Source organism: Canis lupus, chromosome 23 (assembly GCF_003254725.2).
Source record: "Canis lupus dingo isolate Sandy chromosome 23, ASM325472v2, whole genome shotgun sequence".
Taxonomy (NCBI): domain Eukaryota; kingdom Metazoa; phylum Chordata; class Mammalia; order Carnivora; family Canidae; genus Canis; species Canis lupus.
Genome location: NC_064265.1, coordinates 27,447,505 through 27,471,467, shown reverse-complemented (window position 1 = coordinate 27,471,467; position 23,963 = coordinate 27,447,505). Strand labels below are relative to the sequence as shown.

General features: G+C 40.1%; 1 protein-coding gene across 1 annotated transcript in view; it reads right to left on the bottom strand.

Annotated features, from left to right (window-relative positions):
- The window catches only part of LOC112661094 (collagen alpha-4(VI) chain-like), a 127,796-nt gene that overhangs the window by 72,644 nt on the left and 31,189 nt on the right, over positions 1-23,963 (bottom strand). Inside the window, 7 exon segments of the mRNA XM_035705178.2 lie at positions 4,317-4,370; positions 12,417-12,509; positions 12,667-12,812; positions 14,382-14,460; positions 15,444-15,778; positions 19,156-19,710; positions 20,059-20,604. Of these exon segments, the coding sequence (XP_035561071.2) occupies positions 4,317-4,370; positions 12,417-12,509; positions 12,667-12,812; positions 14,382-14,460; positions 15,444-15,778; positions 19,156-19,710; positions 20,059-20,604 (1,808 nt within the window).

Below are 23,963 nucleotides of genomic sequence, written 5' to 3'. Positions count from 1 at the left end.
ACCTGCCCTACGACCCAGCAATTGCACTGTTGGGGATTTACCCCAAAGATACAAATGCAATGAAACGCCGGGACACCTGCACCCCGATGTTTCTAGCAGCAATGGCCACGATAGCCAAACTGTGGAAGGAGCCTCGGTGTCCAACGAAAGATGAATGGATAAAGAAGATGTGGTTTATGTATACAATGGAATATTACTCAGCTATTAGAAATGACAAATACCCACCATTTGCTTCAACGTGGATGGAACTGGAGGGTATTATGCTGAGTGAAGTAAGTCAGTCGGAGAAGGACAAACATTATATGTTCTCATTCATTTGGGGAATATAAATAATAGTGAAAGGAAAAAGAAGGGAAGGGGGAAGAAATGTGTGGGAAATATCAGAAAGGGAGACAGAACGTAAAGACTGCTAACTCTGGGAAACGAACTAGGGGTGGTAGAAGGGGAGGAGGGCGGGGGGGTGGGAGTGAATGGGTGACGGGCACTGGGTGTTATTCTGTATGTTAGTAAATTGAACACCAATAAAAAAAAAAATAGAATGGAGTGAAAAAAAAAAAATATTAAAAAAAAAAAAAAAAAAAAAAAAAAAAAAAAAAGTTGTTCAAACCCGGGCAGCCCCGGTGGCTCAGCGGTTTAGCACCGCCTTCGGCCCAGGGCGTGATCCTGGAGACCTGGGATCAAGTCCCACATCAGGCTCCCTGCGTGGAGCCTGCTTCTCCCTCTGCCTGTGTCTCTGCTTCTCTCTCCTCTCTGTGTATTCTCATGAATAAATAAATAAAATCTTTTTTAAAAAAAAGTTGTTCAAATCCTACGTTGGTTCAAGTTATTTTTGAGAAATGAGAGTAATAATAATAATATTCTTATTTTGTAGATGAAATGAAGAACTATATATAAAATGTTTAGCCACACATCTGACATATATGAAGTTCTCAACAAATGTTAACTAGTTTTGTTACTACTGGAGTACATAATTATTTTGGGGGAACTAGATAATCTGACTAATTTGATACATAAGGTTTTGATATGTAACCAATACATATTTAAACTACCATCTCATACTAGATACATTTTGAAAATATACAGAATTCATGAGTCTGACAGATTGTCTTTCCCAAAGATGGCCACAACAAAATCTCAATGCTCCTCTGGATATGACTGACCTTGCCACTCGCCCATGGAGAGGAAGGTTCTAATCCCCACCCTGCCTGCCTTGAATCTGGTCTGGAGCTAGTGACTTATGTGTACACAATAGAATGTGGCATACATGTGACTTCTGAGGCTCCCTCAGAAGGCTTGAGCTTCAGCTTTGGTCTCTTGGAATGCTCCCTCTCAGGATGGACCCTCCCTGGTGGATGCTCCCTCTCCGACCCAGCTGCCATCCCCGTCTCTGGACTACCATGGCCCATCCTCTGCTATCCCCACCAAGCTCCAGAGCATGAGAAAGGAAGTCATCTCTGCAGAGGGTCCTCCAGCCACCTCATCAGCCCTTAGGAACCTAGCAGAGAGCCACCTGCAGCCATTTCCCTTTTTAGCTTCCCCACCCCAGAGTCCGTGGATATGATAAATGATTGTTGTTTTACACCACCAAGGTTTTCCCTGGGGTGGGGGGTGGTTGGGGAAAGAGGAGTAATAGATAACAGGAACAATAAATTAGCTCTTTGTCATTATATACTTTCAATTTGAACCTACAAATTATAGCCCCAGTCTGAAGCCTGCCATCTGCAGAGAGATAGATGTCTCAGCCATTGAGCAGACCAATCTGACCTGCCTTGGGGGGACACAACATGAAAAGTCATTCAGAGGACAACATATTTTGAAGTCACCTTCTCTTATGAGAAGTGCAGTAAAAAGAAAAAGACGCCTGCTAGAGTCATACACACAACATATGGCTATTGAGCACTTGCAATGTGTCTAGTCCAAACTGAGATTGCTGTAGGTGTAAGATACACACAGGATATCAAAGACAGTATATTTTAAAAAGATACCATCAATTTTTATACTAATTACATGTTGAAATAACTATATTTTAGATACACTTGGTTAAATAAAATATAAGATTAATTTCACCTAGTTCTTTTTATTGTCTTTAAGATGCCTACTATGAAATTTTAAATTATATAAAATAATATATATCACTCACATTATATTCCTAGCTCTGTCCTAGACAGTCTTTATAAACCATTTTGGTTTTAGGATGTTAAGACAGCAGAGAAGGACAAAACTCTTATTGTAGCAGACAAGGGCTTGTTTATCATATTTGTCTGAAATCTATCCTAATAAGTTGGCTGGACCCTCCATTATTTTCTTAGATTTTGCCAGGCTCGTTGAACCACAGGGCAAGCAGACAAAAAATAAAATAAAAAATAAAATAAAATAAAATAACACTTAAAGGATATTTTAAAACATCAGAAAAATGGAAAGAATATTTTCACCATACCAGAACAAAATAGCAAAACTCCACAGCCCCCATTTCTGAATGTATCTCTGACATCTAAGACTATAATTACTGAAGCAAAATAAAAAGAGAAAAGAGGAACGATTCTCCCACAAATATAATCAAAGAAATGAATTGGTTTATATAGGTCCCAACAGCTGCATTTCTTTTTCTAATTTCTGCTGATTTTCCAAGTTCCACCAGCCTACATATCCAGAACAGTAAAACAATGCACAACTCTACAGGGGCAATGAGAACATTAATGCTTGGATATCTCAGGAGTTTGAAAATTGTGGTGGTCCAAGGACCCCTCAGGTCCCCAAGACCCTTTGGCAGGGGGTGCTCAGAAAATTAAAACTACTTTCCCAATTATATGAAGATGCTATTATCTTTTCTTACTCCTATTCTCTCCCAAGTGTACGGCAGAGTTTTTAAGAAACTATAAAGCAAGTGACAACACAAGAAACTGAACACAGAAGCAGACATATGAATCCAGCTGTCTTCTAATAAGCCAGATATTAAAAACACATAAAACAATTCCACTCTTCTGACTCATCTATTTCATTTTAGAAAATATATTTTTCATAAAGGAATATGTCATTTTTTAAAAGATCTTATTTATTTATTCATGAAAGACATAGACAGAGAGGCAGAAACATAGGCAGAAGGAGAAGTAGGCTCCCTGCAGGAAGCCTGATACAGGACCTGATCCCAGGAGCTGATCACCAATGGAACTGAAGGCAGATGCTTAACCACTGAGCCACCCAGGTGCCCCAGGAATATGTCATTTATAAAAAGGGCTTGTTCTTGTTATTTGGGAGTAAGATGAATAAATAATTTAAAATTCTTTCCATTTTGGGGTTCCTGGGTGGCACAGTTGGTGGAATGCCTGACTCTTGATTTTGGCTCAGGTCATGATCTCAGAGTCATGAGATAGAGCATGGTGTTAAGCTCTGCACTGGGCATGGAACCTGCTTGGGATTCTCTCTCTCTCCCTCTGCCCCTCTCTCCCCCATGCTGTCTCTCTCAATCTCTATCAAAAGTAAAATTCAATTAAATAAAATTCTTTCTGTTTTAATTTCTAACACAGAAAATATCAATAGAAAGTATATCAGCAGAAGCTCTTCGAGGTCTTCAATAATAGAGAGTGTAAAGGTATCCTGAGACCAAAAGTTTGAGAACCAGAGGTGTATGCATATCAACTTTAAAATAGACACTTGTGGCAAAGTGGTTTTCCACAATTTAAAATTAATTAAAAACTATGGCATTTAAAAATCCTTTTGATATTATATGATGTAATAAAGATGGGGCCTGCCACATTCCAGCCCCTTAGCTAACAATTTTCTCTATAATACACATTTTTCTCCATAGCTAATCATATGATGGCTAACTTTCCTGTGCTCAGGGATATACGCAAACTTTCGGTGGGTAACTGTAGCTCTATCACCTTTCTGGCTGCTCAGGAAGGCATCTGGGTGATCTTGTTACAAGGATGGCCTTGGTTCTCTTCAATTTATCTTGTTAAATTACTTACAAGCATAGCTACCTCGTTAGTAGTAACAAATTACCTATAATTCAGCTCACAATTAACGATTACTATTATATACATAGTCATTAGACACAGACCACATTTCAGTTATCTCAGATTCAGATTAAAATGACCATCCTTTATCATTAAACACCTTTTAGAGACTACCTTTCCAAAATTTATCCACCTAACATTTGTTACAATAAACAGTCATTTTCATATAGATGTTTTAAGTCAATTTTAAATGGCAGAGATGAGAAAAATTTTCAGGACTGAAGTACAGTTAAGTATTTCTAATATTTGACCCACTTTACCATATTCCTTTAAAGAAAAAAAATAAGAGTCAGTACTTACATGTCCACCTTCTTCACCAGGATAACCAGGTAATCCATCAGTACCCTTCTCTCCCTGAGGAAAAAAGAAATAACTTGGATTCTAAATTCTTTTCTCAAATCTACATGGAATAAAAACTGTTATTTGATATCTCACCAGTATGAGGTAAAGCCCCAAATTGAGCTCTGTGCTCAGTTAAGCTTGAGATTCCCTTTCTCTCTCTCCTTCTCTGTCTTGCTCTCTAAAAATAATAATAATAATAATAATAATAATAATAATTTTAAAATAAAAAAATTACTAATAGATACCTTTGTCTCACTGAGTTGACATTTTATTGAGAATTGACTAAATGTTGAGCATAATGTGTAGGGACGTGTAGAAGCAAATATTTTTTGGCCTGTCTTAAAGTAAAAACTTAAATACCTGTTTGTCTTAATAGTTGGCATGTCAGCCTATTTTTATTTTTCTAAAATACCATCTTAAGCCATTCTAATCTGAAAATCCAAACCAAAATTTGTTTCTAGTTAAATGTTTAAGGTACACCGTTACTCCTAATGTGGCCTTTGACCTTTTTTTTTTTTTTTAAACATCAGTAAGCAAAGGTGTTACCGTCCATGCTACTTATGAGAAATGGTTGTTTATTTCTGTATGACTCAGCTGTTTAGTCTCTTCCAATCTCTCTCTCTCTCTTTCTCTTTCTATTTCTTCTTAGATAACTAAACACACAAAGCATTTCCTCTCAGGGAAGTTTGGCTTGCCGTTTATAGCCAAATGTGTTTATTTTTTTTTTTTTTTTTTTTTTTTTTTTAATTTATTTTTTTATTGGTGTTCAATTTACTAACATACAGAATAACACCCAGTGCCCGTCACCCATTCACTCCCACCCCCCGCCCTCCTCCCCTTCTACCACCCCTAGTTCGTTTCCCAGAGTTAGCAGTCTTTACGTTCTGTCTCCCTTTCTGATATTTCCCACACATTTCTTCTCCCTTCCCTTATTTTCCCTTTCACTATTATTTATATTCCCCAAATGAATGAGAACATATAATGTTTGTCCTTCTCTGACTGACTTACTTCACTCAGCATAATACCCTCCAGTTCCATCCACGTTGAAGCAAATGGTGGGTATTTGTCATTTCTAATAGCTGAGTAATATTCCATTGTATACATAAACCACATCTTCTTTATCCATTCATCTTTCGTTGGACACCGAGGCTCCTTCCACAGTTTGGCTATCGTGGCCATTGCTGCTAGAAACATCGGGGTGCAGGTGTCCCGGCGTTTCATTGCATTTGTATCTTTGGGGTAAATCCCCAACAGTGCAATTGCTGGGTCGTAGGGCAGGTATATTTTTAACTGTTTGAGGAACCTCCACACAGTTTTCCAGAGTGGCTGCACCAGTTCACATTCCCACCAACAGTGTAAGAGGGTTCCCTTTTCTCCGCATCCTCTCCAACATTTGTTGTTTCCTGCCTTGTTAATTTTCCCCATTCTCACTGGTGTGAGGTGGTATCTCATTGTAGTTTTCATTTGTATTTCCCTGATGGCAAGTGATGCGGAGCATTTTCTCATGTGCTTGTTGGCCATGTCTATGTCTTCCTCTGTGAGATTTCTGTTCATGTCTTTTGCCCATTTCATGATTGGATTGTTTGTTTCTTTGGTGTTGAGTTTAAGAAGTTCTTTATAGATCTTGGAAACTAGCCCTTTATCTGATATGTCATTTGCAAATATCTTCTCCCATTCTGTAGGTTGTCTTTGAGTTTTGTTGACTGTATCCTTTGCTGTGCAAAAGCTTCTTATCTTGATGAAGTCCCAATAGTTCATTTTTGCTTTTGTTTCTTTTGCCTTCGTGGATGTATCTTGCAAGAAGTTACTATGGCCGAGTTCAAAAAGGGTGTTGCCTGTGTTCTCCTCTAGGATTTTGATGGAATCTTGTCTCACATTTAGATCTTTCATCCATTTTGAGTTTATCTTTGAGTATGGTGAAAGAGAGTGGTCTAGTTTCATTCTTCTGCATGTGGATGTCCAATTTTCCCAGCACCATTTATTGAAGAGACTGTCTTTCTTCCAATGGATAGTCTTTCCTCCTTTATCGAATATTAGTTGCCCATAAAGTTCAGGGTCCACTTCTGGATTCTCTATTCTGTTCCATTGATCTATGTGTCTGTTTTTGTGCCAGTACCACACTGTCTTGATGACCACAGCTTTGTAGTACAACCTGAAATCTGGCATTGTGATGCCCCCAGATATGGTTTTCTTTTTTAAAATTCCCCTGGCTATTCGGGGTCTTTTCTGATTCCACACAAATCTTAAAATAATTTGTTCTAACTCTCTGAAGAAAGTCCATGGTATTTTGATAGGGATTGCATTAAACGTGTATATTGCCCTGGGTAACATTGACATTTTCACAATATTAATTCTGCCAATCCATGAGCATGGAATATTTTTCCATCTCTTTGTGTCTTCCTCAATTTCTTTCAGAAGTGTTCTATAGTTTTGAGGGTATAGATCCTTTACATCTTTGGTGAGGTTTATTCCTAGGTATCTTATGCTTTTGGGTGCAATTGTAAATGGGATTGACTCCTTAATTTCTCTTTCTTCAGTCTCATTGTTAGTGTATAGAAATGCCACTGACTTCTGGGCATTGATTTTGTATCCTGCCACGCTACCGAATTGCTGTATGAGTTCTAGCAATCTTGGGGTGGAGACTTTTGGGTTTTCTATGTAGAGTATCATGTCATTGGCGAAGAGGGAGAGTTTGACTTCTTCTTTGCCAATTTGAATGCCTTTAATGTCTTTTTGTTGTCTGATTGCTGAGGCTAGGACTTCCAGTACTATGTTGAATAGCAGTGGTGAGAGGGGACATCCCTGTCTTGTTCCTGATCTTAGGGGAAAGGCTCCCAGTGCTTCCCCATTGAGAATGATATTTGCTGTGGGCTTTTCGTAGATGGCTTTTAAGATGTCGAGGAATGTTCCCTCTATCCCTACACTCTGAAGAGTTTTGATCAGGAATGGATGCTGTATTTTGTCAAATGCTTTCTCTGCATCCAATGAGAGGATCATATGGTTCTTGGTTTTTCTCTTGCTGATATGATGAATCACATTGATTGTTTTACGGGTGTTGAACCAGCCTTGTGTCCCAGGGATAAATCCTACTTGGTCATGGTGAATAATTTTCTTAATGTACTGTTGGATCCTATTGGCCAGTATCTTGTTGAGAATTTTTGCATCCATGTTCATCAGGGATATTGGTCTGTAATTCTCCTTTTTGGCGGGGTCTTTGTCTGGCTTTGGAATTAAGGTGATGCTGGCTTCATAGAACGAATTTGGAAGTACTCCATCTCTTTCTATCTTTCCAAACAGCTTTAGGAGAATAGGTATGATTTCTTCTTTAAACGTTTGATAAAATTCTCCTGGGAAGCCATCTGGCCCTGGACTCTTGTGTCTTGGGAGGTTTTTGATGACTGCTTCAATTTCCTCCCTGGTTATTGGCCTGTTCAGGTTTTCTATTTCTTCCTGTTCCAGTTTTGGTAGTTTGTGGCTTTCCAGGAATGCGTCCATTTCTTCTAGATTGCCTAATTTATTGGCGTATAGCTGTTCATAATATGTTTTTAAAATCGTTTGTATTTCCTTGGTGTTGGTAGTGATCTCTCCTTTCTCATTCGTGATTTTATTAATTTGAGTCTTCTCTCTCTTCTTTTTAATAAGGCTGGCTAATGGTTTATCTATCTTATTAATTCTTTCAAAGAACCAACTCCTGGTTCTGTTGATCTGTTCCACAGTTCTTCTGGTCTCGATTTCGTTGAGTTCTGCTCGAATCTTTATTAACTCCCTTCTTCTCTTGGGTGTAGGATCTATTTGCTGTTTTTTCTCTAGCTCCTTTATGTGTAAGGTTAGCTTTTGTATTTGAGTTCTTTCCAGTTTTTGAATGGATGCTTGTATTGCGATGTATTTCCCCCTTAGGACTGCTTTTGCTGCATCCCAAAGATTTTGAACGGTTGTATCTTCATTCTCATTAGTTTCCATGAATCTTTTTAATTCTTCCTTAATTTCCTGGTTGACCCTTTTATCTTTTAGCAGGATGGTCCTTAACCTCCACGTGTTTGAGGTCCTTCCAAACTTCTTGTTGTGATTTAGTTCTAATTTCAAGGCATTATGGTCCGAGAATATGCAGGGGACAATCCCAATCTTTTGGTATCGGTTCAGACCCGATTTGTGACCCAATATGTGGTCTATTCTGGAGAAAGTTCCATGTGCGCTTGAGAAGAATGTGTATTCAGTTGAGTTTGGATGTAAAGTTCTGTAGATATCTGTGAAATCCATCTGGTCCAGTGTATCATTTAAAGCTCTCGTTTCTTTGGAGATGTTTTGCTTAGAAGACCTATCGAGTATAGAAAGAGCTAGATTGAAGTCACCAAGTATAAGTGTATTATTATCTAAGTATTTCTTCACTTTGGTTAATAATTGATTTATATATTTGGCAGCTCCCACATTCGGAGCATATATATTGAGGATTGTTAAGTCCTCTTGTTGAATAGATCCTTTAAGTATGATATAGTGTCCCTCTTCATCTCTCACTACAGTCTTTGGGGTAAATTTTAGTTTATCTGATATAAGGATGGCTACCCCTGCTTTCTTTTGAGGACCATTCGAATGGTAAATGGTTCTCCAACCTTTTATTTTCAGGCTGTAGGTGTCCTTCTGTCTAAAATGAGTCTCTTGTAGACAGCAAATAGATGGGTCCTGCTTTTTTATCCAGTCTGAAACCCTGCGCCTTTTGATGGGGTCATTAAGCCCGTTCACATTCAGAGTTACTATTGAGAGATATGAGTTTAGTGTCATCATGATATCTATTCAGTCTTTGTTTTTGTGGACTGTTCCACTGAACTTCTTCTTAAAGGGGAATTTTAAGAGGCCCCCTTAAAATTTCTTGCAGAGCTGGTTTGGAGGTCACATATTCTTTCAGTTGCTGCCTGTCTTGGAAGCTCTTTATCTCTCCTTCCATTTTGAATGAGAGCCTTGCTGGATAAAGTATTCTTGGTTGCATGTTCTTCTCATTTAGGACCCTGAATATATCCTGCCAGCCCTTTCTGGCCTGCCAGGTCTCTGTGGAGAGGTCTGCTGTTACCCTAATACTCCTCCCCATAAAAGTCAGGGATTTCTTGTCTCTTGCTGCTTTAAGGATCTTCTCTTTATCTTTGGAATTTGCAAGCTTCACAATTAAATGTCGAGGTGTTGAACGGTTTTTATTGATTTTAGGGGGGGATCTCTCTATTTCCTGGATCTGAATGCCTGTTTCCCTTCCCAGATTAGGAAAGTTTTCAGCTAGAATTTGTTCAAATACATATTCTGGCCCTCTGGCCCTTTCGGCGCCCTCGGGAACCCCAATTAAACGTAGGTTTTTCTTCCTCAGGCTGTCGTTTATTTCCCTTAATCTATCTTCATGGTCTTTTAATTGTTTGTCTCTTTTTTCCTCAGTTTCCCTCTTTGCTATCAACTTGTCTTCTAGGTCACTCACTCGTTCTTCCACCTCGTTAACCCTCGTCGTTAGGACTTCTAGTTTGGATTGCATCTCATTCAATTGATTTTTAATTTCTGCCTGATTAGCTCTAAATTCTGCAGTCATGAAGTCTCTTGAGTCCTTTATACTTTTTTCTAGAGCCACCAGTAGCTGTATAATAGTGCTTCTGAATTGGCTTTCTGACATTGAATTGTAATCCAGATTTTGTAACTCTGTGGGAGAGAGGACTGTTTCTGATTCTTTCTTTTGAGGTGAGGTTTTCCTTCTAGTCATTTTGCTCAGTGCAGAGTGGCCAAAAGCAAGTTGTATTGGGAAAAAGAGAAAAAGAGAGGAGAGAAAGATGGAAAGAAAAGAGAAAGAGAAAAAAAAAGGGAAGAAAAAGAAAAAAAAAAAGAAAAAAAAAAGAAGAAAAAGAGAAAGAAAAAGAAAGGAGAAAAAAAAGGGGGTGGGGGAAGGAAATAAATCAAAAAGCAAAACAAAACAAAAACAAAAACAAAAACAAACAAACAAAAAAAGAACCACCGGGGAGTATCTTCTGATTCTGTGTACTTTAAGTCCCTTGGCTTCTCCTGGAACTTGTCCGTCTAGCTGGTGTTCTGGGGGAGGGGCCTGTTGTGCTGATTTTCAGGTGTTAGCAGTTGGGGGAGCTGCTGTGCCCCTGCCTGGTGCAGGGCTCGGTGGGGGTTGTTTACCCCGTGAGGCCGCAGGAGGAACAGCCCCAGTGGCGGGGCAGCTCTGGAAACCTGGATTCAGCTCCGGCAGTAACTCTGTCTGCAGGGCCTGGAGGCTCCGGGGCGGGGCCTCTGATCTGCTCAGCTGGGGCAGGAGCGTCCTCGCTGTCCTGGGCCCTCCCGGCCTCTGCCTGTCCCGGGGGAGGCCGGATCCTGGGCTGTGTCCCGGCGCCCTGTGCTCCGGAGCCTGCGCTGTTGGATTCGCGCTCCCGGGCCGCGCAGCCCCCTCCGCACGGAGCCTCTTCCTCTGCCCGAGCCCCTCCGAGCTGCTCCCGGGGCCGCGCAGCCCCCTCCGCGGAGCCGCCGCCCGAGCCCCTTCAGCTGCTCCGGGTCCCGCCGGGTCCCGCCGTGCGCGCTGCAGCCCTTAGGGAGCTCGGCGCACTCTCCTGGGCGCGCAGTTGCTGTTACTGTCCCAGGGAACCCGAGGGCATCCTCGCCCTCCTGGGTCCTGCTCCACCTCCCTGGAGCCCCTTTACCCCGGGAAGGTCGGTGCAGCTCCTGCGTCTCCGGGACGGGGCTCTCCTGTCCTGGGGACACTCGCCCCGGCCTCAGCCCGGCTCCTCGCGGGGCCCCTCCCCCTTGGAGGCCTTTGTTTCTTTATTTCTTTTTCCCCGTCTTCCTACCTTGATAGAAGCGCGAACTCTTCTCACTGTTGCATTCCAGCTGGTCTCTCTTTAAATCTCAGGCCGAATTCATAGATTTTCAGGATAATTTGAAGGTTTTCTAGGTAGTTTGGTGGAGACAGGTGATTTGGAGACCCTACTCTTCCGCCATCTTGCTCCTCCCCCCCAAATGTGTTTATTTAATTTAAAAATGGTCAGTAAGATATGGGAGCCATATTCTCTCTGGGATCAACAAAGACACGAACATCAATACAATCAACCACTGAATTCTTGCAGACAGAGCAGAGAAGTCAATTATTCAAAACATTCCCATCTTTGGCCTTTGAGGCAGAATCCTTGAGTTATAAAACATGTCAAGAGGTTCCCAAGCTTGATTTCCTGATTCTCCAGTCATTTAAGAACAATGCAAGGGGGGAAATCTAGTGCTAAGGCATAACTACAATTTTTCTCAAGAAGTCATATACTTTATACTGTTCTAAATCAAGACTGAAAAAAAAAATCAAGACTGATCTGCAAAGTCAGTAAGAGCTCATTCCAACAACATCGCAGAAAACCTTACAAAGAGAGAATGTAAAAGGATGGGCAAAGCCAATGGGCTTGATTCAACCTTACATGAGGATTTGTGGTAATCCCACCATCATAAAGGGTGTGAAGGGTATTCTTCATGTCCCTGGATAACTGAGGATGATTTTTAATGAGATTTATTCTTCCTTAAAAGTGGGACAGGATAATTTTTCTATTGCTTCACCATGGAGTTAGCAGAGAGATGCAACCAATGAACCAGAGATGCACCAGTGAACCAATGATTATATCTTTCCTCAGACTTTAATGCTATAGAAGAGAATGTCAGCTCAGAGGGGAAAAGGCACTGACCACTATAAAGAAAGAAGATGCTGCACAGTGAACATTTTATAGACAAGTGAAAACTTTTGTGCAGTAGTAGAGTCTGTGAAATTGTCAAATAAATGTAAGGAGACAGCATAATATAATGGAAAGAATGTGAGCCTTGGAGTCAGGTAGACATGAGGGCTTAAATCCCAAAATGCTTCTTCATACCTGTATGACTGGGAAAGCAACGTTCCCTCTCTAAGCCTCTATTGACCACCTGTAAGATAGCATTTGCCTCAAAGGTTTGTTAAGAGGGTAGAATTAGCAAAGGTGTGTTAAAGACAGAACATGGGGCTTCGTTTGTAGTGGGTGCTGAAAGGCCCTATCTCTCCCTCACCATCTGCATCCAACAAATTCTCACCTTGTTCCCAGGGTTCCCGCCATCACCCTGGTACCCATCTTCTCCAAAACACTTCATATATATATTGCAGCATCTTCTTTCCACAATTGTGTCCTGAAAAAGAGAATTCAGGTAATATGGAGTTTTTTTCATCTGTATTAACCTATGTCACATTACACATTGAAGAGACAAAATTCCCCCTGGGTTTTTTAAATCATTAGAATGAATTGACCTAGTGAAGGATGGTGTTAAAAAGAAAAAAAATACTTACAAGTTGCTTCAGTAAAATGCTTGGGAGTGATTTCAGTGTGATGCTCAGAGGTTGATTATATATGAATCCTCTGCCAAATTCTAGTTCCTGGAGCTCTTCTAATTTATGCACACCTTCCAGGCCAACAAAGAGGAGCCCAGACAATCCTTCAAAATACCAGCAGGTAGGAGATTTACTTGCATGTCTTTTGACTGGTTTTTGTTCTGGCCCTAGATATTCATGCATCATTTCACTCTTCCTATATCCTTCACCTGTCTTGTCTCAAACTGCATTTCTGACCAATGAAATGTGAGCAGAAATAACATGTGTCACTCCCTGTGAGAAATTTTCAGAGCAGTGCATAATTTGCCCCATTTCCTATCTCCTGCCACAGGAATAGACCCTCTTTCAGCCTGGGTCCTTGAGTGATGAGAATGAGACAAAAATGAACGGGTCATAAGGCATGATATAAATATATTCTTGCTAGTTTAAGCCACTGGGATTTGAAGGTTGTTTATTATTGCAGCATGAGCCCATCCTACTAATGAAGGCACTAAAAAATCATCTGGATTTGCCCATATAAACAGAAAACAAAATGGCAAGGACACTTTTCAAATTGGCTAGAAATCACTGTTCATAGAATTTAAGGACAAATATTCCCGTTACTATTTTGAAGAGTAAATTCACACACACATACATGCACACAACAGCTTTTTGCTATTATAAACAAGCTATTTAACAATCTTGTGGTTACAAGTTGTTTACGTATTCTTAATTATCGCTTAAAATAAATTTTTAGAAATGGAATGCTGATCTAGCACATAAGCAAAGTTTGCTATCTTTGGTCAAATATTTCAAATTCCCTTCCAGAAAATTTGCAACATTTTAAATTTCCTATGTGGTAAATCCAGTTTGGAGCAAGTTATCACAGCAAATATTCCAGCACACCATTAACCAACAGAAAGCATCATCTCAAGAGAAATATACTTAACATACTCTACAGAGAAGGGAGAAGGGTACAGGGAGCTTGAATTGCTGGTTGTTCACCATGAGTTTACTTTAGAGCTTTTATATGACACAAAATGGGAACAGAAGAGCAATCGTGCCCAACTGTACAGGTGGTACTGCCCAGGCACACCCAGCTGAGGGAGCTGGTAGGCCCTGACATCCACCCAGCACTCTACTTATCAAGCCAGGTGCCCAGGCAAAGGGTTGCATACACCCAGAGCATTGGCATCTTTTTATAATTTCACAAAGATGCCATATAGACTAGTAGCAGCCTTTGGGGGATGGAAAAAGCAGAAGAATTGGTGAGAAAAGGAGGAAGGAAGGGCAGTAGAAAAAGCAAAGACCAGCTTTAAGGGGATTCTAGAGTTTAGGAAAAAGAAACATATTGACCCCTTGGTAGCCTGCAAGAGCAAATAGGCACCCATTCATCATGAAATAGGAGTTACACATTCAACCCTCAAAAGCAGATAGATGCCAGGCTTATAATTGGTCAGTCCTGTCTCAGTCAGAGTGGCCCTTGATCAGTGTTGGGGATGTGGGACCCTGGGTTCTCTCAGTCCTGAACAGCCCCTGATTATACAAGGAATCAGTCTTGTGAGCACTGAGCTCCAATTACCTGAGTTAGTCTATGGAAGGCTTAATGGAATCCAGTGCCACCTGGAAATCTGAAAGAGTATCCTGGTCCCTGTGGGAGGAGTAGTACACCCAAGGCAACCATGAGCACTTACCTTTGCTGCGGAGAAGCTCTGATGTTTCCTTCAGTCTCTGGAAATTATCATCTAGCCCATCTGTAAACACTAGAAGGACCTGTTGTTTATGAGAGAGAGAGGAGGGTGGTGGAGAGCAAGGATGGATGGGAAGAAGGGGATAGGGGCAAGATGAACACTGGAAGTCACATATTTTGTAAAAATGTGAGGATAAGCTTAGCTTTTGTGGTTGTATCTAGCCTTTCACCCTCTTTCATTTCACTCACTCATGTATTACTTTATTATACATTCACTTTTACTTCAACCTCCCTAAGATCCCACACCAAAAAAAGAATTTGAACCAGCTTAATGCATTCCCTTTATCAAAAACACCTTCCCAAAATAGTCTCACAATATTCACCTTTATCAATATTCACCTTTATCAATACCAACAAAACTTCAATACATTTCTATAATTAAAATGTGTTATCTTTACTCACAGAAAAATATAATTTAAAACTGAATTTCATAATTTAAGAAATAAATCCACTGAATGCATGATTGAGGGAAAAACTAAATGTCACTTTCAAAGTTTGGGGATATCATTTTCTAATAAACATCACATAAAATCTCTTCATCTCAGTAGGCTTTAGTGGGTTTATAGTTCTTGGGCACCAGGAAGGGAGGACCACTAACAAGCCATTAGCTAGGTACTAAAGACAGCTCAAAGTGCTGAATGGAACAATAACGGGCCCTACTCTACTTGGCAATCAATGACCATAAGGAGCTAATATCTTCCAAGTTGTCTTTGGAATGAATTTGCATTGTGGAAGAATCTGGATCTCTAAACTATGAGCAACTTGAAGACAGGGATTTATCCTTTTATCCCTACTGGCATTATTTAAGTACAGAGTCTCTAGGACTTAGTAAATATTTATTAATTGAATGAAAACATATCCCTCGTTGCTCTTTACTGAATAAGACTATGGTTTTCCACTAAGCAGACTCTCCAGTGAAGAATAGTTTATTGGCTTCAGTCACAAAAGCCTTATCCCTCCCACCATGGTAATTGGCCTCATATCATGGGTTCTCAGCATTTATTACCTTCACTTTAGCAGAAGAGAGATGGACAGTATGATCTCCCAGGGACTGCAAAAAATCCACATCCATATGGTTGTTCTTGGCAGTCTGATTAATTAAGAAGGTCTTAATAATCTCATCACTATACTTCTTAAAGCCTGAGTCAAACATAAGCTGGCCATTTGAACCAGGGACCAAGTAGCGGAACATGATGTTGAGGCCACCAGAACCACTACAGCTGATGTTGGAAAGCAGGGCCAACTGTTGCATCACCCCTGGCAGTAATCCTTGAAGCTTCTGCTGAACTTGCCTTGTGGAAGTGGAAATATCAATTCCTACAGACAAATCTATGTTGCATTCTTTGAAGATAAAAGAGAAGAAAATCAAATTAGTCATCTATAGATGCATGACCAAGCTCAGAAGATATCAGCCAACCCTCAAAGAAGAACCTCCAGCCAGCATGTAGAAATACAAGCTAAACAATGGTAGTGTTCATTTAATTTGGGGGGTGATTGTTATACAGCAAAGCTAACTGGTACAATATATAGTGTTTCATACCTCCGTTCCTCTGCAGATCCTATTCCCTCTACCTGAGTGTCCTTTCCCATCTCTTCTATCCCAATATGGCTAACCCAATACATGTCCTTCAAGTTGTAGTTCCAGAGACCTCCCTCCCCCAATTCCTCAAATTGACTTATTAAATGCCCCTGCATATCTATGCTACTTTACTTGACCTTCTCTCCCACTAAACAAAGATTCTTTCATAGCAGGGATTATACCATTTTACCCAATGCCTAATACAGATAGATGCTCACTAAATGTTTGATAAACTGATAAAGAAGGGAATATAAGTGAGCTTTGAGTCTCTTTCAGGACATGCTGTACTATTCCCTTCTCCTCCAAAAGTTACTTTCTTCATTCACCACCCATGCATATACCTTATTTCAGAGAAGCATATTAGAAAAGATCAAGACTGACAACCACTCCCAATTTTCTGTTTCTTCTACCTTAAAATTTGTAAGCCTTCCTGGAAGAGTGTTGCAAAAATTTGAAAACCCATTGATCTTTCAGGGTATAGCCACCCACTCACAGACCATGCACAAAATTTCAATGAGGAAGCTAAAGTTGGTCACAGATGCACCTGAATTAGAATCTGGACAAATGACTTAAAATGTAATTTAACAATCATAAAAGGGCCACTATTATTAACTACTTCTGGACAACAAGCATAACTTGCAATTGTCCAGGGCAAGCCAAGAATATGGACATTTTTTCCTTAGCCAGTGCACACTGGAGTATTTGGCTCAGAATCAATAAAAATAATTATAGATTTTAGGGGACAAATTTGATGAAAATAAATAAATACTGGACCCTTTACCAGTGAAAATTGTTATAAACAATGTCTTAAAGATTCTCAGGGATCTGAGATCCAGGGTTAGTTAAGCCATGAGTTTTCCATCCCCTAAATAATACACTCTGTGCTGGCTGGCCAGATAGGTTTCCAGAATTGCCAAGACAGAAAATGTCTTCCTCCTCTCCTTTCATATAAAAATCTTGGTTTTGTGTTGACTTTTAAATCTCTAATTGAAATTCACCAAAATGGGTTTTCACAGATGTAAATCCCATTTCTACATCAGATTTAATTTCAGGAAAAAAAGAATTTCCTTTTTGCAGTATGGTATATTACCCCAATATTTTTAATTTACATTTTCCCAGGAACATTTTCAGCTGGCTTTATTCTGTAAATGCAAGAATATGCAAGCATTTCCCACCCCCACCCCCCCACCCCCAGAATATAGAGGATTGAATCTTACCAAGTTATTTCTAAGGTCTTTATGATTCAGCTTTTGATTCCAGAATTCTGGAATTAATTAGGTTCCAGCCATTACTGAGGTATCCAGCTAATTTTATCAAAAAGTCAAAAGACAAAGCTGAAGATGAATGTAAATCCTAATTTACTATGCGGTACAAAATAATCTGAAAAGAGAAGCTGGAATCCTATGCCTCTTTTCCTGCCCAGGATAATAGCCAAGTACATATAAACACACAAACAAAAGTGTACTTTGACTCCTGAAAAATCTGAACTGCTTAATGCAGGACATCCCACAATCCATGCTTATTTAAAAAATAATTTCACACATCCACTCTTTTCAATTGATTTCTGAATTCACCAAGGGCATGGTAAAGTGTTATCCTTTACACAGTATAAACAAAAATATTAATTTAATACTCCAGAAAATTGGCTCCAGATTTCAACACCAAACTTCTGGAAAGTTCAAACCCTGACTCCCATTATTTCCCCTCTGTATTTCTTAGCCTCTCTCTTGCCTTTCCCATCTGGGAATTAAGTATCATAGTAATAGTATCTGCTTCACATGAGGTTTACATAGGAATGTTGGGCTTTAAGGGTTTCATTATATACCCCTTTATATTATTTCATACTACACTATGGTTTATTATACGTTACTACACTTTATTATGTATTATTATACTATATTAACCACTCCATGCCATTCCATGGCATTCTATACTATATCACACTATATTATACTCTTCTATACTATACTACTCTTCATTATGCCTTCCAATATCATACTATACTGCACTATACTATGCTACACTACACTGCACTACACACTATACTACATTACCCTCCTACTTGAAGTGTAATTTGAGGACCAGCAGGATCATCATCACCTGGGAGCTTGTTAGAAATGCAGAATCTCACCATGACCTACTGAATCAGAATCTGTATTTCAATAAGATCTCCAGATGATTCAAATGCATATTAAAGTTTGAGAGGCCCTCTTATGCTCTACCATACTATACCAAAAAGCAATATTGAACAGTATCTAGTACACAGACTCTAGAACCAGATTGCCTCAAGTTTAAATATCAGCTGGGCTATTTACTTGGGCCAAATAACCTGATTTTCTTGTGACTTAGTTTCCCCAACTGTGAAATAATATCTATTTTATGTGAAGATTAAATGTTTTAACATGTGGAACCCTTGCAATAGCCCCTGGCACAAAAAAATGACCATCTAATGGTTAGCCATTCTGATTATAATGTGATTGTGTTGGAGAATCTCACTCCCTCTGGGTAGGAAGGAATACTATCCATGAAGATATTCTCTGGATCACTTGTACATTGTAAGGTAAGTCTTGGGGGAAGAGAAGATCCAGACTTCTGGGAGGAGGAACACCTGTCTCTGGAACTTACTTCAGGATAAAAACTTGAGGAGTTAAAATGGGGTTGAGGATGACCTCAGCCATATGAAAGCTTCCCGGCAACAAATTAGAGAGGCCTCTGTACAAAGCCGCATAGAGGAAATTGTTTTCTAGTTCATAAGAGCACCTATGTAACTGATCATTATTCTGTTTTGAATTCCCTTTTGGTATGCCCAAACCTTCAATAAATTGTGTTTACCTATTCCAGTCTGGTTCTTCTATCTACAAGGAATAAACCTAAGAGTTGTAAGGACTTTCTAGAGATAGAGTTCTGAGAAAGTTCAGGCCACTGGAGTCCAAAGTAGTAACAGTCATGAGAATGATTAGAAGAATCCCCGGGGGAAGGTGAACCACAGCATCCGGTGTTCAGGCCCACTGTCCTCCCTTCGGGATGACCTTCACTCCCACCTCCAGCTAGAAAGATCAGTTGCATTTTATTAACAGAAATAACATCATCTCTGACACTTAAAACAGGCTCATGGATCAAATAACAAACCCTCACGCACCTTGTGGAATGCAGACCTTAAGAAGAATTTTCTTCTCCAAGTTCTGCAGGGACTCGAAATTCTCTTCATAGTACACTTTCTGCACATCATCAGTAATCTGCAAAAGCTGAGCACTTTTGGCTTCTCCCACCCCAATGGCAAAAATAACGATGTTCCTGTCCCTGAGAGCCTTGGCTGGTATGGCTACGTCATCCTGTGCAACCCCATCAGTGATCACAATCAAATACTGATGAACATTGGGTCTCCCTCCTCTTGAACTGTCAAAAAAAGGCAGAGTAAAAGTCAGGGCTTTCCCAGTACGAGTGCCATCATTCATTTGCACAACTTTTGAGATGGCTCTGTGGATGTCTGCCTTTGAGGAGTATTGGTTGAGCCTGAATTCTTCCTGGGGGGATGAGCTGAACTGCAAAAGGCCAATCTGAATTTCATCAGCACCAATATTAGCTTGGTTCACCATCCTCTTCACGAATCCCTTCATCTTCTCAAAGTCATTTGGGGAGATGGATTCTGAACCGTCTATCAGGAAGATAATATCAGCTTGCCTATTCTTACAGGCTGGGGACAAAAAAGGAGAAAGTAACATTCACTCAGAGCCTGAAACCAATTAATTCTGAGTCCCCAGGGACAGTCTGGGGTGACATACATGCAACACAAAAATATTTTTACAGAGGGTGGACGAGAAAGTCAAAGAAATAAATTTTCTGTGACTCAGCACAAATGAGACAGACACAGCTGTATGATAAAGATAAAATCTAACCAGCTAGCTTCATTCCAGGTCATGGTCACTCTGTGACCAAAATTCACTTTTGGACTCCAAGAAGTCAATACTTTGAGAATGAAGCCTATTTCATTAGATTAGATACATACACTTGGAGGGACAGAGAGACTAAAGAAACAACTTACTCTCTGAAGAGCAGATGTCCTGAACCACATCTCTTTGGATGACCTTCAAGGAATCAAACTCAGGTGTGAAAAAGGTCTTATCTTTAGCTATCTCCTTGAGCTCCATAACATTAGCATTCTTGACTCCAATAGCATAAATGATGACTCCTTCTCCCCTCAGTGCCTCTGCAGGCTCAGCCACTGGATCTTCAGATTTACCGTCAGTGATGATTATGAGATACCAAGGCACATTGCTGCGAGCAGTATCCACAAAGACCTGAGCCATCCTGCTCAAGGCCTCACCAGTCATGGTGCCACCTTTCCTCTGCTGGATGTCATCAATGGCTGCTTTCAGCTCTGCCATACTGGAATACTGGCTAAGGGCAAATTGAATATTAATTCCATCTGAGTACTGAACGACTCCAAACTGTACTCTGTCGGGCCCAATTTGGAACCTCTTTATTGCCTCATTCATGAACACCTTCATTTCGAGAAAATTGGCATCTTTGATGCTGCTAGACCCATCGATGAGGAAGTAAATGTCGGCCCTCTGAATGTGCACACAGTCTAGGCAATAAGAAGAAGGAGTGACCCATTAGAATGGAGTGTGAGATAGTGTGTAGCCAAAGCCTTTAATCCTGATCCCCACCCGTACACCCTTAGTTCTCATCATTCCCTCGGGAGGCAACAGCTTTCTACTGAAAGCACCTGTGACTCTGCCTAGGGATATTGTTTGACCAGAAGCATGATCAGCCACACAGCAGACAGGCCACAATGCCTGGGAGTGAGTTTGGAAGCAGCCACCAAGCAATGATTGACAGGGGAGTAGTGGATACATACCCAGCTCCCTTGCCCGTTGGGTGGGACAGCTCTGAGGGGAACTCAACACAGTTTCCCTGAGTCCCCAGCAAAACTGAGCCCCAGCTGCCTACAGCAATTACCTGCTCACTAATTCAGCCTCTGTTGGCTGCCTTCCTTCCTTTTCTCAAATCTCTACACCCCTACCAGTATCCCCTGGGGACTCCTCCCGGATAAATCACTTGCATCCATATCCTGGTCTCAGTCTGTTTCTGGGTGAACCCTGCTGGAGACATGAAGTAAGTAGTACCTGACATTTTCCAAATGGGACAAGCTAAAGTAAAATATCAGGACATATTTGGAGCTAGGAACTGTCTCGGTATCCAATATTCCTGTTTCCCATGCAAGTCAGACTTCCTAAAATATAAGCAAAAGAGTACGCTTTCTGAAACGTCATTAATTTAGTATAAAACTTTCTGTTTAAAATGAACCATACTTAAATGAATCACTTTGTATTAAGGCTTAGACTCCAAAGGGCAAAATGGATCTACATTTACATCCTTTCTCAACTACTTAGTATCCAGGCTTGCCCCTTTGCATCTCAATTTCCTAATCTATCAAATGGCAATCTTCACACCTATTCAGTAAGATTATAGTGAGGACTAAATAAGATCATAGAAAAATAGAAGAGCTGAGTATTAAAAATTAATGATTAAGATCACCCACTGCCACATAGCAGATTCCTAAAAAAAAAAAAAAAAAATGACGTATAATTTTCTCCTTGCACCCCTCAGAAAATGTGGTCCAGCCTTATGTTTCTAATCTCTAGACTCCTCATCCCAGGGAGAATGGAGAGCCTTTTCGTGTTTTCTGGCTGAAAGGAAGTGGTCTGAGGAGGCAGATGGGCTCCCTTGCTCAGGCCTTTCATTTGGGAGAACCTTGGTCCATGTGATATGTGGGACATAGTTATATTTTAAAAAAGTATTTTTTTTCTGAATGAAATTCTATTGTAACCAGGCATCCTGCATTGTATCTGGCAATCCTATACTGGCAGGGCAGGCACGGGAAGGAGGTGTGACTTGGAAGAGTGTGGAGAATAGTTATCCATCTCTCTGGTAAAGTGTTTATTGAATACTTGGAGACTCAAGGAGAAGTTATAGAAAAAGAAGGCAGAAATTCAGATCTTGCCGGAAGCCAGCACCCACTGATGACAGGTAGATGGCTGGCCTGAGTCTGAGAAAAAGACTTTTGGGCAGGAAGAGGCATCTCTGGAGCCAGTTCCATGCAGCAGTGGTCCAAAGTGGCTCCTCTGCAGCCCAGGGCCTTTGCAATGTCCAAAGGATCCTAGAGCCCTAAAGACTCTCTGGCAATATACATTCAGGACAATCTTGGCAGATGGAAGTTTGAGGCAGAAGGGAACAGAGAGAATAATTTTTATAGTCTGGATGCTGCTATGCATCCATATCTATTACACACACAAAGTGCTTAGCAGAGTATGTGACACGTAGCTGATGACCAATAAATGGTAGATATTATGATCTTGTAGTCATCCAGGACAAATTTCTGATAAAACTGCCCCAACTTCCTTTTACCTCTAACCACTCTAGACTTGGAGTTGATTTTCCTGATTCCAGGTTTCTTTTTAGCGGCTATGTAGTCTGGGAACAAAACCAACTCTCAGCCCTTGTCTGTGAATTAGAAGAAGAGAAAAGGAGACTTCTCTTTCCTTCCTCCCTACAGATTATAGGTAGGGGGTGCACAATGAAATGAAATTCGTATTTAATGATTTTGTTTCTCATTCCTAGGACGGAGAAAGGGACAAAAAAATACAGGCCAAAACAAAAGATGGGAATTAATTTAAATATTTTAAATCTCTAGACCTCAGCACAAATAATGAAGAAATTGCAAGATTGTTTAATGATTGTTTAAAAAAAAAAAAGGCTCAGTGATTTTCCCCTGAAGACATAATCACAGCCTTTTGAATTTTAAGCTAATTATCTACATTTCAAGTAGTCAACTTCTTTCTATTATTCTGATTTGAATCTCAGAAATATTAGCACGGGTGGACAAAAATAGACATATGAACAGACAGACACAAAGATACTTATGATAGCCAGTAAGTGGAAAATTATGGATTTAAAATTCAGGCAGTTTGACTCAAGATGCATATACTTAACTGCTATGTTTTCTCTGGTATTTTTTTGAAACCGAATACACAGTAGGAGCTCTCCTAATCAACTTCCTCTTAAGTGGCTCACCAGATAATTGACTTTCTCCCCTCACATCAATAACACATGAGTGATGTTCCCACAATACGCTGAGTGCCCTCCCCCTGGAAGACCCCAAGGGCAACACTACACAGTTCTGCTTCACTCAGTGAAAGATGTGAAAATTAATAAAGGGAAACCTCTCTAAAATGGAGACAGGAGAACAGAAAGAAAAATTCTCATGCCCTACCACTTGTCCATGTCAGGCCCCAACAGAAGAATCCTCAGCAGAAAAGAATCAATTATAGCCCCAATAGGAAAAAAAAAATGAATAATGCATCTCCTACAAGAAATCAACTACCCCAGCAATTCAGCCAATGAGAAACCACCATCGCTCTGTAACTCTTGAATTTTTCCAATGGACTTTCATTCAAAATAATCCCTCCCAATTTCTTCCTTCTCAATAAAATAATATTCCTCTCCTTTGTTTGTTGAGCTTGCCTACTGTTGTTGCTATAGCTTGCCTATCTGAATTGCAGTTCTCTGCTATTTCCAAATACACCCATTTTTACTGGTAAAATAACTGACTTTAATTGTAAGGTCAACAAAGAGTAAGTCTAACCAAGAGCAACATAGGTTTGTCCTCAGCCTATTTATGGTAGTTTTGTTACTACAATTATACAATAAATCAAATATTGTGCAAATCAATAGGATATGAGTGTGAATAAAAGGGGTTTATTATGTCTATGAAATCAAAGTAACTCCTTAGAAAAGACCCAATAAAGGTAAATTGTTTTAAAGGAAACTGTTAGTGTATCAGATAGCACTACAAAAATTGAATTTTTGAGACCATAAAAATAAGGATTCCATACGAAGATTGTTTCAAAAATAGCTGTCTTCTTTTTCTTTCTTTCTTTTTTT